This window comes from Saccopteryx leptura, chromosome 13 (assembly GCF_036850995.1).
Source record: "Saccopteryx leptura isolate mSacLep1 chromosome 13, mSacLep1_pri_phased_curated, whole genome shotgun sequence".
NCBI lineage: Eukaryota > Metazoa > Chordata > Mammalia > Chiroptera > Emballonuridae > Saccopteryx > Saccopteryx leptura.
Window position 1 is genome coordinate 31,846,751 of NC_089515.1, and position 15,841 is coordinate 31,862,591.

At 44.7% G+C, this 15,841-nt stretch overlaps 1 protein-coding gene across 1 annotated transcript in view; it reads right to left on the reverse strand.

Moving 5' to 3' along the window:
* Positions 1 to 15,265, reverse strand: part of ENTPD1 (ectonucleoside triphosphate diphosphohydrolase 1) — a 114,863-nt gene extending 99,598 nt beyond the window's left edge. Inside the window, exon 1 of the mRNA XM_066354837.1 lies at positions 14,636 to 15,265. Coding sequence (XP_066210934.1) covers positions 14,636 to 14,651 — 16 coding nt within the window. The 5' untranslated portion in view covers positions 14,652 to 15,265. The remainder of the gene's footprint in view (positions 1 to 14,635) is intronic.
* Between the last annotated feature and the right edge of the window lie 576 nt (positions 15,266 to 15,841).

Below are 15,841 nucleotides of genomic sequence, written 5' to 3' on the forward strand. Positions count from 1 at the left end.
TTCTCATATGTGCCTTGACCACGGGCCTTCAGCAGACCTTGTAACCCCTTGCTGGAGCCAGCGACCTTGGGTTCAAGCTGGTGGACTTTTCCTCAAACCAGATGAGCCCGCACTCAAGCTGGCGACCTCGAGGTCTCGAACCCGGGTCCTCTGCATCCCAGTCTGACGCTCTATCCACTGCGCCACCGCCTGGTCAAGCCAGATAGGTATTTCTTATTAAATAGGCATCGCAAACATAAAACATCTAAACTGGGATTCTGATCTTCCCATTCAAACCTATTCTTGCCTACAATCTTTCCAACTCAGCTCAAAGCATCACCACTCTTCCGGTTTCTTTAAAGGCCCAACACCTTGGCATCAGTTTCCTTTCCCCTTGGTTTCCCAGCCAGATTCCATCAGAGAATGCTATTGGCTCTATCTTCAGAATAGATCCGCAATCCAATCATTTCTCCCCACTCTGACTGCTCCCACCTAGAACTGGACACAATCATCTCTTACCTGTATTGCTGAGGTTCTCCCCCAACTGGTCTCTCCCCTTCTGCCCTAGCCCCCCTTTCAGTTTATTCTCTCTTTAGCAGCCAGGGTGATCCTCTTAAAATGTGAGTTGGACTGAGTCACTTCCTTGCCAAAAACCCATAGCGGTTTCTTCTTGCACTATAAGTAAAAGCAAAGCTAAATAAACAATGGCCTCCAAGGTTCTAGAAGATCTGTTTAGGCCAAACCCACCTCTCAGCTCTCCCCTCCTTGCTCTCTCTCCAACCCAGCCACACAGACTTCTTGTTTAAGCTGTTCCTTAAACACCTCATTTCTCTTCAGGACTTTGTGCTTGCTTGCCTGGAATGCTCTTCCTGGAGATAGCCACTTCTTCACCTCTTTAAGATCCTTCTTCAAAATCACCTTCTAGCTTACTACCCTATCTAAAATGGTAATCTCCCAACATTTCTTACTCTCCCTTCCCTACTTTCATTTTCTTCTTAGTACTTATCATTACATAATCTACCATCCATTTTACTTTTTCTTTTTTTTTTTTGCTTATTGTCTGTCTCCCCCACACCTCCACCCAGAACATAAGCCCCATGAAGTTAAGGATTTTGTTTTATTTCCTGCTATATTCTCAGTGCCTAGAAAAGTGCTTGACACGTACTCTTTGCTCAACAAATATTTGTTGAATGAATGGATGAGTCTATCTCCCTTCTGCAGGCTCTTATCTATCAAACGTAAGCAAGTTCACTCCAGCTTTAACCTTCTTCCTTGATCCAACTCATCCCACAAGTTGGCTCTCTCCTTCCCTCCACTAACTCACCATTCCTACTTTCTTAACTTCTGCTCTTTAACTTCTTAATATGGCTAAATATTCTACTGAATCTGTTTTCACCAAGGACACTTATAAACTCCAAATTTTCCCAAAAAATCACCACATTTCTCCCACTGTAAAATGTACCATTGAAGTTTGGGGTGTGGGTGGGGTTGTTGGGGGTGATAAAGAGATTATGGGTAGGAAACATTATAGTATATAATGTATCCCAATTCCTCAACACATCAATTACACTGCGGAACAAGGGTAGATGGCAGGAGGAGGTATGCTTGAAGAGGAGAAAATAGACACTATTCTTATTTTCTTGTCTATTCTTCAACTCTGGTACTTCTTCTTGATACTTTTTTCAAAACACCCTCTCTCTCCTTTGGCTACAGGGTTTGGACTCCTTCCTTGGCTTTCTCAAGAAATTACCTTTCTAGGCATTCTTTCTGAATCTATTAAATTCTTTCTCTTCCCATTCCTCTATTAATGTTGGTGTTTCCTGAGGTCCCAGCCTTCATCCTCTTTGTTTTCATTCTCTACAATTTCCAGGGTGATGTATTCATGCCCATATTTTTAACACTGACTCCATGCTCCACCTCCAATTCCTAATATCTCTTCATTTCTGCCAGACCTTTCCAAGCTCTAGACCCAAATTTCTAGCACCCAACAGAATATCTCTTCCTTGATGTCTTGTAAACATTAATATTTAGCATATGCCAAGATGAACTTATCTTCCTCCTCCTCTGCCTAATCTACTCCCCTCCCCCATTCCCAACCTTATAGATAAGCATTTATGGACCCACCAATCCAAATCTAAACTTGAAAGGTTTTTTGTTTTTTTGTTTTTTTGGTATTTTTCCGAAGCTGGAAACAGGGAGAGACAGTCAGACTCCCGCATGCGCCCGACCGGGATCCACCCGGCACGCCCACCAGGGGCGATGCTCTGCTCACCAGGGGGCGATGCTCTGCCCCTCCGGGGCGTCGCTCTGCCGCAACCAGAGCCACTCCAGCGCCTGGGGCAGACGCCAAGGAGTCATCCCCAGTGCCCCGGCCATCTTTGCTCCAATGGAGCCTCGGCTGCGGGAGGGGAAGAGAGAGACAGAGAGGAAGGAGAGGGGGGGGGGGTGGAGAAGCAAATGGGCGCCTCTCCTATGTGCCCTGGCCGGAAATCAAACCCGGGTCCCCCGCACACCAGGCTGACACTCTACTGCTGAGCCAACCGGCCAGGGCCTAAACTTGAAAGTGTTTTGACATCTTCCTTTCTTTCCCTCTCAACAAACCGCCTAGCCCTCTACCTCAGACTCTACCTTGGAATACTGTCTAAAGATGGCCCCTCCCCTCCACCCCCCACTTAATGCCTTAGGTGCAGCTCCCATCATCTCTCACCTACTGGACTAATGCAGGAGCCCAATACTTGTCTCTCCTCATTGCTCACCAACTTCTTGGTTCATTCCTTAGACTAATACCAGACTCATAAAGTCAAATCTTATGACCACTGAATGTAATAATAACATAAATTTAAATACTTTGCCACACCCTCCTACATTCTTGTGAAAACCTACATCTATATATATCCAAAAAAAAAAAAAAAAAGAAGTGTTTATTTTTCCCAAATGAAATGCCAATACATTAGAATTAATATTTGACACTAATGGTCAGTATCGCCTCTTCTGAGACAAGGCAGCATGACTAAAGCCAAGCATGTAGAGGACTAGGTTGGCCCTCCCAACCCATTAACTTTGGAACAACAAAAGTGCACTGTGGAAGAAGAACGGCAGAGTGGGATGGGTCCTCCTTGGGAAACCCTGGATTTGTTGCTTTGTCTTTCTTTGTTTTGTTTGTTTGGGTGTTTGTTTCCTCTGTGAACTGGCAGCCATATGTCCACCATGAGTATAAAGACTTTACAAGTGATCTCTAGCAAAAGGCATTACTTGGGCAAGGCACTAAATGAAATAGGAGCTCGCTCGCTCCCCAGTTCACCAGAGGTTTGCCGTCAGTGGGGAGGGGGCAAGAGCAGGGAAATGGGCCCAGAGAAGGGTCCTTCCTAAATATCTTTACATCTCTGGAAAACGACATTGATAGAATTATGAGTGTCCTAGCCTCTCTTATTCTCTGAAACATGACTATATGATGACAGGACTTTTGATTTTTGGATCCGAAAGAGTGTTTTTGGCTAGAAGATTGTCTCCTCACACACAGAAGGGGAATCTAGCATCTGGTGACTGCATTCTTACAGGATGCAAACAGAATCTGAGCCGAGGGTAGACCACGCGTTCCCACCCTCTCTAACATTGATTGGACGGCAATGAATCTCGCTTATGCTTCCTTAAATCCTTTTAGAATAAAGTGAAAATACATATATTCATTTGTACACTCATACAAAAGGAATCCCTTTTCTTTCAAGAATAAAGTCTTAGATTATATAATTTTGTGATAAAGTAGACAGAATAAAAAAGAAAAATCTTGGCCCTGGCCGGTTGGCTCAGCGGTAGAGCATTGGCCTGGCGTGCGGGGGACCCGGGTTTGATTCCCGGCCAGGGCACATAGGAGAAGCGCCCATTTGCTTCTCCACCACCGCCCCCTCCTTCCTCTCTGTCTCTCTTTTCCCCTCCTGCAGCCAAGGCTCCATTGGAGCAAAGATGGCCCGGGCGCTGGGGATGGCTCCTTGGCCTCTGCCCCAGGTGCTAGAGTGGCTCTGGTCGCAACAGAGTGATGCCCCGGAGGGGCAGAGCATCGCCCCCTGGTGGGCAGAGCGTCGCCCCTGGTGGGCGTGCCAGGTGGATCCCGGTCGGGCACATGCGGGAGTCTGTCTGACTGTCTCTCCCCATTTCCAGCTTCAGAAAAATACAAAAAAAAAAAAAAGAAAAAAAGAAAAAAAGAAAAATCTTTCCTTTCAAATAGATATGATGCAAGAAAAAAACTGGAAAAATCTGGGGTTTTTTTAGTTAGATACAAGAGGATGTTGCTGCAAGAAGAGAGCAAACTAAGATAACAGATTTCATGAGGAAGAAAAATATTTCATGGAAACCAAAAACACCGTGACTGAATGAAAGTTTAGAGATAATTAAGGAAAATTGGATCAGTCAGTCATGTAGAGTACAACCTTAGGAAAATATTCTCAGAATACAAAGAAAAATAAATGAAGAAAAGGAGAAAGGGAATAGAATGAAGAAAGGAAGGGGAAAAGGAAGGAAAGAAGGAAGGAAGGAGGAAAAGGAGGGGGGAGGGAAGGAGGGAGGAAAAAAGGAAGGAAAGAAGGAAGGAAGGGAAAAGATTGGTTTCAGACATCAGAGATCTAAATAATAGGTCTCTGAAGAAGAAAAACAAACAAGGCAGAAACACTGATCAAAGTTATGACAAGAGGAATCTTTCTTGCTCCTAAAGAAGTCCTGAATTTGGAAATCAAGCAGGTTCACCATATCCTAGGCAAAAATCTATGAAAGGGAGTCTATGCCGAGTTGTCTTATTGTGAAACTTATAAACCTTTATGATCCATTAATATTTGACAAGATTTCTAAAAATTCACTACATGCTTAGGTACAAAGAAGCCTTAAATTATAAAACTATATTCTCTATAATAAAATAAATTTTAAATTAGTTACAACTAATGGTTTAAAGAAAAATAACTATCACTTGGAACTTAAAAAATTATTATCCTGTGTTAAAAAGACAATAAAAATGCAATATCAGCCTGATCACGCAGTGGCACAGTGAATAGAGTGTCGGACTGGGACGTGGAGGACTCAGGTTTGAGACCCCGAGGTAAATGGCTTGAGTGCAGGCTCATACAGCTTGAGCATGAGCTCACCAGCTTGAGCACAGGGTCGCTGGCTTGAGCCTGAGATCATAGATATGACCCCATGGTCACTGGCTTGAGCCCAAATGTCACTGGCTTGAAGCCCAAGGTTGCTGGCTTGAGCTCAAGGTCACCAGCTTGAGCAAGGGGTCACTCACTGTGCTGTAGCTCCCCGGTCAAGGCACATATGAGAAAGCAATCAATGAACAACTAAGGTGCCGCAACGAGGAATTGATGCTTCTCATCTCTCTCCCTTCCTGTCTGTCCCTATCTATCCCTCTCTCTGACTCTCTCTGTCTCTGTCAAAAAAAAAAATGCATTATCAAACTACTTTGAAAACTAAAACACCACAGATAAAAATGTATTGGATCTATTCTTAGCTATAAATCTTTATAAAAAACAGTAAGAGAAGATTCAGAAAAAACAATTGCAAATATGGCAGAAAAACTTGAATACTTTTATTTTATGAAGGGTTCACATAAATTAATTTAAAAATATAAAATCTGGCCTTGGCCGGTTGGCTCAGCAGTACAGCATCAGCCTGACATGTGGATATCTCAGGTTCAATTCCCCGTCAGGGCACACAGGAGAAGCACCTATCTTCTTCTCCACCCCTCCCGCTCTCCCTTCTCTCTATCTCTTCCTTCTCCTCCTGCAGCCATGGCTCAGTTGGAGCAAGTTGGCCCTGGGCACTAAGGATGGCTACATGGCCTCACCTCAGGCACTAAAATAGCTTGGTTGCCAAGCAATGGAACAATGGCCCCAGATGGGCAGAGCATCACCCCATAGGGGGTTTGCCAGGTGGAACCTGGCTGGGGTGCATGTGGGAGTCTGTCTCTCTGCCTCCTTGCTTCTCACTTAAGAAAAAAAAAATTTATATTTTATATATATCTCCAGCCTGACCAGTGGTGGCACAGTAGATAGAATGTCGACCTAGGATGCTGATGTCCCAAGTTCAAAACCCCAAGGTCATTGGCTTGAGCATCGAATCATTGATATGATCCCATGATCACTGACATGAGTCCAAAGGTCACTGGCTTGAAGCCCAAGGTCACTGGATTGAGCCAAGGTTGCTGGCTTGAGCAAAGGGTCACTGGCTCAGCTTGAGCCCACCCCACATCCCGCCCCCCACCTCCAGACAAAGCACGTATGCAAAGCAATCAATGAACAACTATAGTGCCAGAACTAGGAGTTGATACTTCTCTCTCTCGCCAAAAAAAAAAAAAAAAAAAAAAAAAAACTTAATAAAAATATCAAATCCAAATAAGTAATAAACAAGGAAAGAATATAAACAGATACAATACATAAGAAGTAGCACATCACACACACAAAAAAAGAATAGAATTATCATATGACCCAGCAATCCTTCTACTAGGTATCTATCCCCAAAACTCAAAAACATTGGTATGTAAAGACACATGCACCCACATGTTCATCTCACCATTGTTCACAGTGGCCAAGACATGGAGACAACCAAAGTGTCCCTCAACAGAGGACTGGATAAAGAAGGTACATCTATACAATGGAATACTCCTCAGCCATCAGAAACAATGACAGAGTGACATTTATGACAACACAGAAGGACCTTGAGAACATTATACTAAGTGAAATAAGTATATCAGAAAAAAGCTAAGAACTATATGATTCCACACATAGGTGGCATATAAAACTGAGACTCATGGGCATAGATAAAAGTGGTTACCAGGCGGACGGGGACAGTAGGAGGGTGCAGAGAAGGGGTGGGAGGAAGGGTGTAAAGAGGGACGGAAAATAATTTGACTTTGGGTGATGGGTATACAATATAATCAACAGTTCAAATGCTATTGAAATGTTTACCTAAAACCTATGTACTTTTTTTTTTTTAATTTTTTTTTTTTTGTTTGTTTGTATTTTTCTGAAGCTGGAAACGGGGAGGCAGTCAGACAGACTCCCGCATGCGCCCAACCGGGATCTACCCTGCACGCCCACCAGGGGGCGATGCTCTGCCCATCCGGGGCATCGCTCTGTCGCTACCAGAGCCATTCTAGCCCCTGGGGCAGAGGCCAAGGAGCCATCCCCAGCGCCCGGGCCATCTTTTGCTCCAATGGAGCCTCGGCTGAGGGAGGGGAAGAGAGAGACAGAGAGGAAGGAGAGGGGGAGGGGTGGAGAAGCAGATGGGCGCTTCTCCTATGTGTCCTGGCCGGGAATCGAACCCGGGACTCCTGCACGCCAGGCCGACGCTCTACCACTGAACCAACCGGCCAGGGCCAAAACCTATGTGCTCTTATTTATCAATGTCACCCTGTTAAAGTTAATTTTCTAAATAAAAACTTTTTTAAAAAGGTAAAAAAAAAGAAGTAGCACATTATGTGAAAAGTGTCAAATTTACTGGTAGTTAAAGAAACACAAACTAAAACAACGTAAAAGTAGATAAGATTATTTTTAAAACATGAAGAAAAACACCAAAACTATCAGAAATGCATCAAAACAGGAACTGCTTGTGGGAACATGAAGGATTTACTCTGAGGGATAGCAATTAGGCGATAGTAATCAAGAACTTCAAAAGGCATTTACAGGTTTTAATCCAGTAATTGTACTTCTGGGACCCTGTCCTCAGCGTGCAACCCTACATAGGGAACAATGGCATGCACAAAGATGTTTAATTGAAAATGGCAATAGGCAGCCCTGGCCGGTTGGCTCAGTGGTAGAGCATCGGCCTAGCGTGCGGAGGACCCGGGTTCGATTCCCGGCCAGGGCACACAGGAGAAGCGCCCATTTGCTTCTCCACCCCTCCGCCGCACCTTCCTCTCTGTCTCTCTCTTCCCCTCCCGCAGCCAAGGCTCCATTGGAGCAAAGATGGCCCGGGCGCTGGGGATGGCTCTGTGGCCTCTGCCCCAGGCGCTAGAGTGGCTCTTGTCGCAACATGGCGACGCCCAGGATGGGCAGAGCATCGCCCCCTGGTGGGCAGAGCGTCGCCCCTGGTGGGCGTGCCGGGTGGATCCCGGTCAGGCGCATGCGGGAGTCTGTCTGACTGTCTCTCCCTGTTTCCAGCTTCAGAAAAAAGAAAAAGAAAAAAAAAAACAAAACCCTGGGCTTGCCTGGTCAAGGCACATATGGGAGTTGATGCTTCCTGCTCCTCCCTCCCCCTCTCCCCCTTCTCTCTCTCTCTCTCTCACTCTCTCTCACTCACTCTCTCTCCTCTCTAAAAATTAATAAAAGAAAAATTAAAAAAAAAAAGAATAACTTCTAAAAAAAAAAAAGAAAATGGCAATAAAATAAATGTTCAATAAAGGAGGAATATTTAATGAATTTATTTTTATTTTTATTTTATTTTATTTGTTCATTTTAGAGAGGAGAGAGAGGGAGAGAGAAAGAGAGACAGGGGGAGGAGCTGGAAGCATCAACTCCCATATGTGCCTTGACCAGGCAAGCCCAGGGTTTCGAACTGGCGACCTCAGCATTTCCAGGTCGAAGCTTTATCTACTGCGCCACCACAGGTCAAGCAAGGAGGAATATTTAAATAAACGATTTAACTATAAAATTATAATAACAAAGACTATGCTGTAAGGTGGAAAGTACTTGGGCTTCACTGCTACACTAAAAGCCAGGCTTAAAATTGTACCTATACACAGCCTAACCACAAGGCAAGCCGTCTCGCAATTTTTCAAGGTCCTAGTCAAGTAAGTGCTGAGAGAAACAACTCAGGCATACACCAAAGTATTGTCACAAGTGATTAGGTTTTTTTTTTCTCCTCTAATCTATATTTTCATGTTTTCTTTAATGGACATGTGCCATATTACTTACACCCTCATAGACATGAAAGATTTGTCTACATTATTCCTATGAATCACGAAACGGCAACCTCATAGACTTGAAAGAATTGTCTACATTCTTCCTATGAATCAAAAGGAAACATCTCTATATAGGGCGTGTACTGCCATTGTTCCTGGGTCTCTAACGTTATTTTGATATTCTAGCACGGAAACTGCAGGATGAAAGCACGTTAGGCAAATTCTCCCCTGTCATCTTTTCTTTGGCAACTTCTTTTTTTCCTGATAATCCCTTCAAGTTTCCAAACCTAAAGAAATTCCATTCATCCTCTCTGCACCCACTTTGCTTCTCTGCACCTGGGATGTTTCCCACTCTACTTCTGTAGCACAAAGACAGCGCCCCAGGCATGCCTTTCCCAGTCGCAGACCCTGTGTCCTCGCTACCCCAGGGCCCTGGCACTCCAAACACCCAGCAAAGGGTCTGGAGCCAGACAAAGGCTCTGCTCCGGTGCTTCTCAGGTTGGAGGCAGGGAATGAAAGCCGCTCAGGGAAATTTGGAGCCATGGAGAAAAGATGGGAGATGTTTAGGAAATCCAACCCAGGCCTTTTCTTCATAATAATAGTTTTGTGGGATATTCAGACTTGTTTCTCGTGTGACTAATTGGGGGCCTCAACTTCCTGTTCTGGATATATCTTACTTTTTTTTTTAGATTTTATTTATTCATTTTTATTAGAGAGAGAGGAGAAAGAGAGAGAGAGAGAGAGAGAGAGAACAGGGGGAGGAGCAGGAAGCATCAACTCCCATATGTGTCTTAACCAGGCAAGCCCAGGGTTTTGAACCAGCGACCTCAGCATTCCAGGTCGACGCTTTATCCACTGAGCTACCACAGGTCAGGCTGGACATATCTTGACTAAAGAACAAACAAATGAACGAACAAATGAATGAATTAGGCTTTCTGTTATCCTGCAATGACACAGCTAACCAATGACTCAAATTGATGGCTAGGGAAGAAATTGGTCATTTGATACCTAAATAAAGCATGCAATGACCCTATAACATGCCACTCCATAAGCAGCATTACCATCACTTGAGAGTTGGTTAGAAATGCAGACTAGCCTGACCAGGCACAGTGGATAGAGCGTCGAACTGGAACGCGGAGAACCCAGGTTCGAGACCCTGAGGTTGCCAGGCTCATCTGGTTTGAGCAAGGCTCACCAGCTTGAGCCCAAGGTGTCACTGGCTCAAGCAAGGGGTCATTCAGTCTGCTGTAGCCCTCAGGTCAAGGCATATATGAGAAAGCAATCAATGAACAACTAAGGTGCCACAATGGAGAATTGATGCTTCTCATCTCTCTCCCTTCCTGTCTGTCTGTCTCTATCCCTCTCTCTGGCTCTCTCTGGCTCTGTCACACACACACACAGAGAAAAAGAAATACAGACTAGGCCCTGGCCCGTTAGCTCAGTAGGTTAAGAGAATCATCCCCAAGACAACAAGGTTGCAGGTTCAATCCTTGGTCAGGGCACACACAGGTAGCAAGCAAGGAATGCAGGACTGGGTGGAACAACAAATGAATGCTTCCCTTCCCCCTTTCCTCTCTCTCTCTTCCTCTGTCTGTCTCTCCAATGCTACCATGTATGTTAAAGTTTGAAAAGCCCTGCCTCAGAATATGCACACACACTCACCAACACAAAGCACGTGCCTGCCGCTCTTCTGCGCTTCCATCAAACCATCAAGAGGGAGGGTGACTCTCCACAAGGGCTGCCCTCAATTCTGGCCTCGCTCCAAACTGTTTCAGGGAGCACAGCTCACAACAGAACAGACCCTCTGTGACTGTGACTTGTCCCAGGTCTCACCACTCTGAGAGGCTGAGCCCAGCACCACCCAACTCAAAGTGGGATTATATCTAATGCCCTTGGGCACAATTACTGGTTAAAGAGAGTGAAGAAGAAACCCCAAAGACAATACAAGGGAGAAAACAGTCTTAAAATGAGATTTAGCCAAGTTAAAGCAAAACCAATCACCAGCATTTGTAAAAACTATTTACCACATGTACCTAATGACCAGGCAAGATAATCATAATTAAGGAAATGATTTAATATGCAGCTGATTACTTTGTAAAAGTTTATTTGATTATATGACTGATAATCTCAAATTAATAGTCAAAGCTAAACTCTGGACTCTGCCTTCAAATTTCCAGGATAGACATGCAAATAGTTTCCCCACTCAGAACTAAGAAAAGGTGAAAGAGCTTTTTATTCTTAAATCTGGGCTGTGGTTTTGATAAAAGAGAGAAAAATAAAGATCTTTAAGCATTGCTCAGACTGGGAAAGGACTTGTGGGCACCATCTTTCTAGGTCCAACTGAAGTGTCCCACTCTTTGAGAAGTTTTCCCAGAAACCATCACTTTCTATTGTTTCTTAAAACATTTTCTTTAGACTCACATTAAAGCTCTTAGGGAGGTAGGAGAACATATGCATCAGGAACCCAGGCTTTGCAGCTTAACTATATAGGTCTAAATTCCCCCTCTGCCTCTTACTAGCTGTGTGACCTTGGCCACGTAACTTCCCTTCACAGCTGTGAGATGCAGAAAACTATATCATAGGTATATTCTGAAGCTTACATGAGACAATGCATCATAAAAATCCTGGCACATAAATACTGAATCAATGTTAGCTATTATTACTAAGGTTTCAGAAAGTCTGGCTTCAATTAGAGTTGGTTGTATATATGTCTGTCTTTCTTACTAGACTGTGAGCAAACTGTTTATATCCCACACATCTGGCATAGGGACTTACAAATGGTAGACACAATAATATTTGTCAAATTGGTTTGAAGGTATGCCAGGAAGAGGAAAGGGAGGGTGCTAGAAGCAAATTTAATGTACTTCATGATTTTACCCAGAGCCAACCTCTTTGTGTTTGTTTTATTCTATTACCGGAGTCCATTGTCTCAGACTATGGTATAAAATGGGGCTGGGAGACATTATTTCCAGATATTCTATTCAGAGAGGGTGAGGTTGGGCTATAAAGCATCTGAAATCTCCAACTGTCCTCTGGCTGAGGGAGGAATGGGGGCTGAAGTTCAGCTAGAGCTAGACTGGCCAAACTAGGTGCCCTGGCATGGGACCACGCCAGCTTTGAATATCACCACCCAGTACGGATGCATTTTGTTTTTCAGAGTATTTACTTGGAGGGATGTCTTTATAGCTTGCACAAGATCTGTATGTACCGGCGGGAACTCTAGAGCAAACTCAAAGGTCCCCTTTTAAATCAGCCTCCTAACTCTTGGATGAACATAAACTAAAATAATACTTAGTTTACTAAATATTTACTGAGTGCCCATTGTATACTAAACATTGATCTAGACACTGAAGATCCACATGTGAATAAATAAATTATAGTTGGAGGAGTGGGGAGGCAATGCAGAAGGCAGGAATGTGGACAAGTATAACAAGCTACCTTAGGCATTAAGTGGTGAGGTATTGTAGAAACATCTAAGACGGAGCCTAATCTAAGGCTCCAAGGGTTAGAGGAGGCTTAAAGGGGAACCTAACAACCAAGACGAGGCATGAGGAGTGAGTGTGACAGCTAACATTTATTGAGCATATACTATATGCATAAGTCCCAATTCTTTTTTTTTTTTTAATTCAGTGAGAGGAGGGGAGGCAGAGACAGACTCCTGCAAAGCCCCAACATGGATCCACCTGGCAAGCCCATTAAGGGGCGACGCTCTGCCCATCTGCTCGTTGCTCAGCAACGGAGCTCTCCTTAGTGCCTGAGGAGGAGGCCATGGAGCCATCCTCAGCACCCAGGACCAACTCACTCCAATCAAGCCATGGCTGCAGGAGAGGATGAGAGAGAGAGAAGCAAGAGGGGGAAGGATAAAGAAGCAGATGGATGCTTCTCCTGTGTGGCCTTGACTGGAATTGGACCTGGGACATCCACATGCCTAGCCAATGCTCTACCACTGAGAGCCCAGTTCTAAGAACCTTGCATGAGTCCCTCATTTAGTCCTTATACAACCCTATGAAGAAGATATCATATTCTCTTCATTTTACAGATTAGGAAACTAAAGTACACAATTAATAAATGGTGGAGCTGCGATTCAAACCCTGGCAACGTGGCTCCAGACTAAAGAGGCAGGAGAAAGCCAGATAGGCCTTCAAGACAGAGATAAGCTCCTTGCACCAGTCCGGGAGAGAGGAAAGCAGCAAGGTCTTTCTGGGAACTGAAAGTGGCTGGGGGTGGGGACAGAAGTACAGTGGTGACTGGGCTTGCTCTGCAGCTTCGAGGGGAAGCCAGAGGCAGGGTATTTCTGGTCCCGCCTCACTGTGTGGTTCTTGTCACCTAACCCTCTTGGCCTCAATCTCTCTCTTTTTTAAAAAGGCAATAATGACATCACTTGGGCTCTACTGTAGAAAAAAGGCCATGAGTAATACCAAATGAGAAAAAAGTACATGAACTTGATAGGGAAGCACAAATTTCTTCCCAGACTTGCAATTTCATCAGTATGATAACCCCAGAAGCTTTAAGAATTTGCAAAACCTGAAATCAACAGTGGAGGGAGGGCAGTTGCAGGAGCCTTGAGAGTATAGCAACAGTCTAAGGGAACAGAAAGGCCCGTGGACTCTGCGTCCACATCACCTGCATCCGAATTCCCCACTTGCTGTGTGATCCCAAAGCAAGCTCCTCTCCCACACTTCCAACTCCATCATCTGTAAAATCGGGCTGGAAATGTAGCACGCATTTCCTAAACTGATGTAAGCAATCAATCACACGTGTAACATGCTTAGAACAGCTCCCGGCACCCAGACTTAGTAAACGTTACCAACTATCATTATTACCCTTATTAAGAAACCTCTTGGCTGCTCATCCCGTTCCTTCTCATTCTATGTGATACAGAACAGATTGGGGATATTAGAGGTTAGAGACAACGAAGAAGAAGGTTTGCATCCCACACTGCTGCAGAGATTCCTCCCGGCTCCCACAGACTAGCAAGCAGCTAGCTTTCCGTCCTGGCAGAAAATGCCCAAAAGAGGTAAAAGGCAGAGGCTGCACACCATTTGTGCAAAGCAGGCTGCTCTTGTAGTTTTTAGACAAAATCTAAATATAGTCAGTCAAATATGCCTTGCTTTTAAAGATAAAACTGTTCTTCCCTGGCCCTCCATCCCGTTTCTCCGCTGCCGCCCCCGCATGTGCATACACACTCCCCCCCACTCCTCCTAAGAAACTTTCAGTCTTTTCAAGACGTGCTCTGGCATCCTGTAGTGACAGCCTCTTGCCACATTAACTTCTCGAACTCCCTGCAGAGAAGACTTTGCTAATTTCACAACAGGAAAGCACGCAGGAAATTCGAGAACAAAACAAATCTACACACTGAGCCCAGCATCTTCAAAGAAAATACGCCGAGGTACTAAAGGAAGCAAGGCGACTCTGGACTATAAATGAGGCAGCTGCCTCTTAAACTGGAAGAGGACGGAAGAAGTCATTTACCTCTTTAAAAAAAACAGATCTGACTACAAATGGTAATGAATATTCATGAGCTCCTTCAGCTGCCTCAAGAGCCTCTCTTGACATCAACCACGGGGCTTTGCTTCTTAAAAAGTTTCCCGACGTTCTATCTCTGCCTCCTCTCAGAAGGAGAGGGTGGGAAAGTTCATTTAGGGCTTTTTGCCTCTTGCTCTTTCAAGTACTTGCTTTTGGTCTGGGCTTTTGGGGGGTTTTTTTCCCTCTGTTTTTTGTTGTTGCTGCTGTTCTTAAGGATTCAGATCAAATCAATTTTGCTCTTACCCTTTACATCTTCCATAATTGGCAGCTTTTGTTTTCTTCCTCTTTGCTCTTTTTTTTTTTCCAGCCTCTGCTTGCTGTGGTCGGTCTCAGTGAGAGAGGTACTCAAGGAACAGAGATATAACAGACCCTCCGGCTCGTGGGAGGGGCTAAAATAGCCGGCCCGTTTAGGAAGGAACCTCAAACTCTGTCTTTTTCATTGACTGGAAACGACAGATTGGCCTTGGCGGAGGAGTCCAGCAGCTCATTTCCGTAAAGCTACCAGGTTTCCCAGGGTTGTAACTTTTTTTGTATTCGTGCTCAAATAATCTCTTTCGCGCTCTCTTCCTCTCATTGTTACAGAAATCCATTTTCCTCCTTGAAAAATGTTTCTTGACTGCAAGCAAAAATGCTATTTACTTATTGCAATTTTGAAGCCAGATAACAAGAAACTTGTTACTTTGATACCCACTGGGAAAACTGGGATTCAGGGACTGTTCTTCCCGACCCATGAGGCTGATCCCTTCTGACCCCTGATGAGCAATCCCTCAGGAGGCTATTAGACCAGAAGAGCAGGGGCTCACCCAAGCAACCGATGCTGTGGCAGAAGTCGTGTTACTGGACAGAAGGCCGATGCAACAACAGAGGAGACTGCTTGCTGGGAAAAGGTCGCCAGCTGTACTGAGCAAGTTGTACACCTTCCCCCCCACCCCACCCCAAACTATGACCTCCTACCTCAGAAATCTTCTGAACAGGAATTGCCACACCCAGGCTTTGCTAAGATGACCCAAATGCAAGATAAGAAGCTGACCAAAAGAGTTTAAAACTGTGTATACAAAGTTATTTTGAAATCAGGATAAGAGCTAATCATCCGAGAGGAAGGTAGGTCCTCAAGTCTCTACAAGAGGCTGTCAGAAACCTTAGCAATTTAAATTTGAAAGAAACCACAGACATTTAGTCTAACCAAAGTTAGAGATGTGGAAAAATTAAGCCACACATGTTCACAAAGATAAAGAAGAGTCTCTCTTATTTGCTACCATGCTCCGCAGCACCTAATACCTTTCTTCCATGGTGTAGGGGGGGTCCCCAAACTTTTTACACAGGGGGCCAGTTCACTGTCCCTCAGACTGTTGGAGGGCCGCCACATACAGTGCTCCTCTCACTGACCACCAATGAAAGAGGTGCCCCTTCCGGAAGTGCAGTGGGGGGCCGGATAAATGGCCTCAGGGG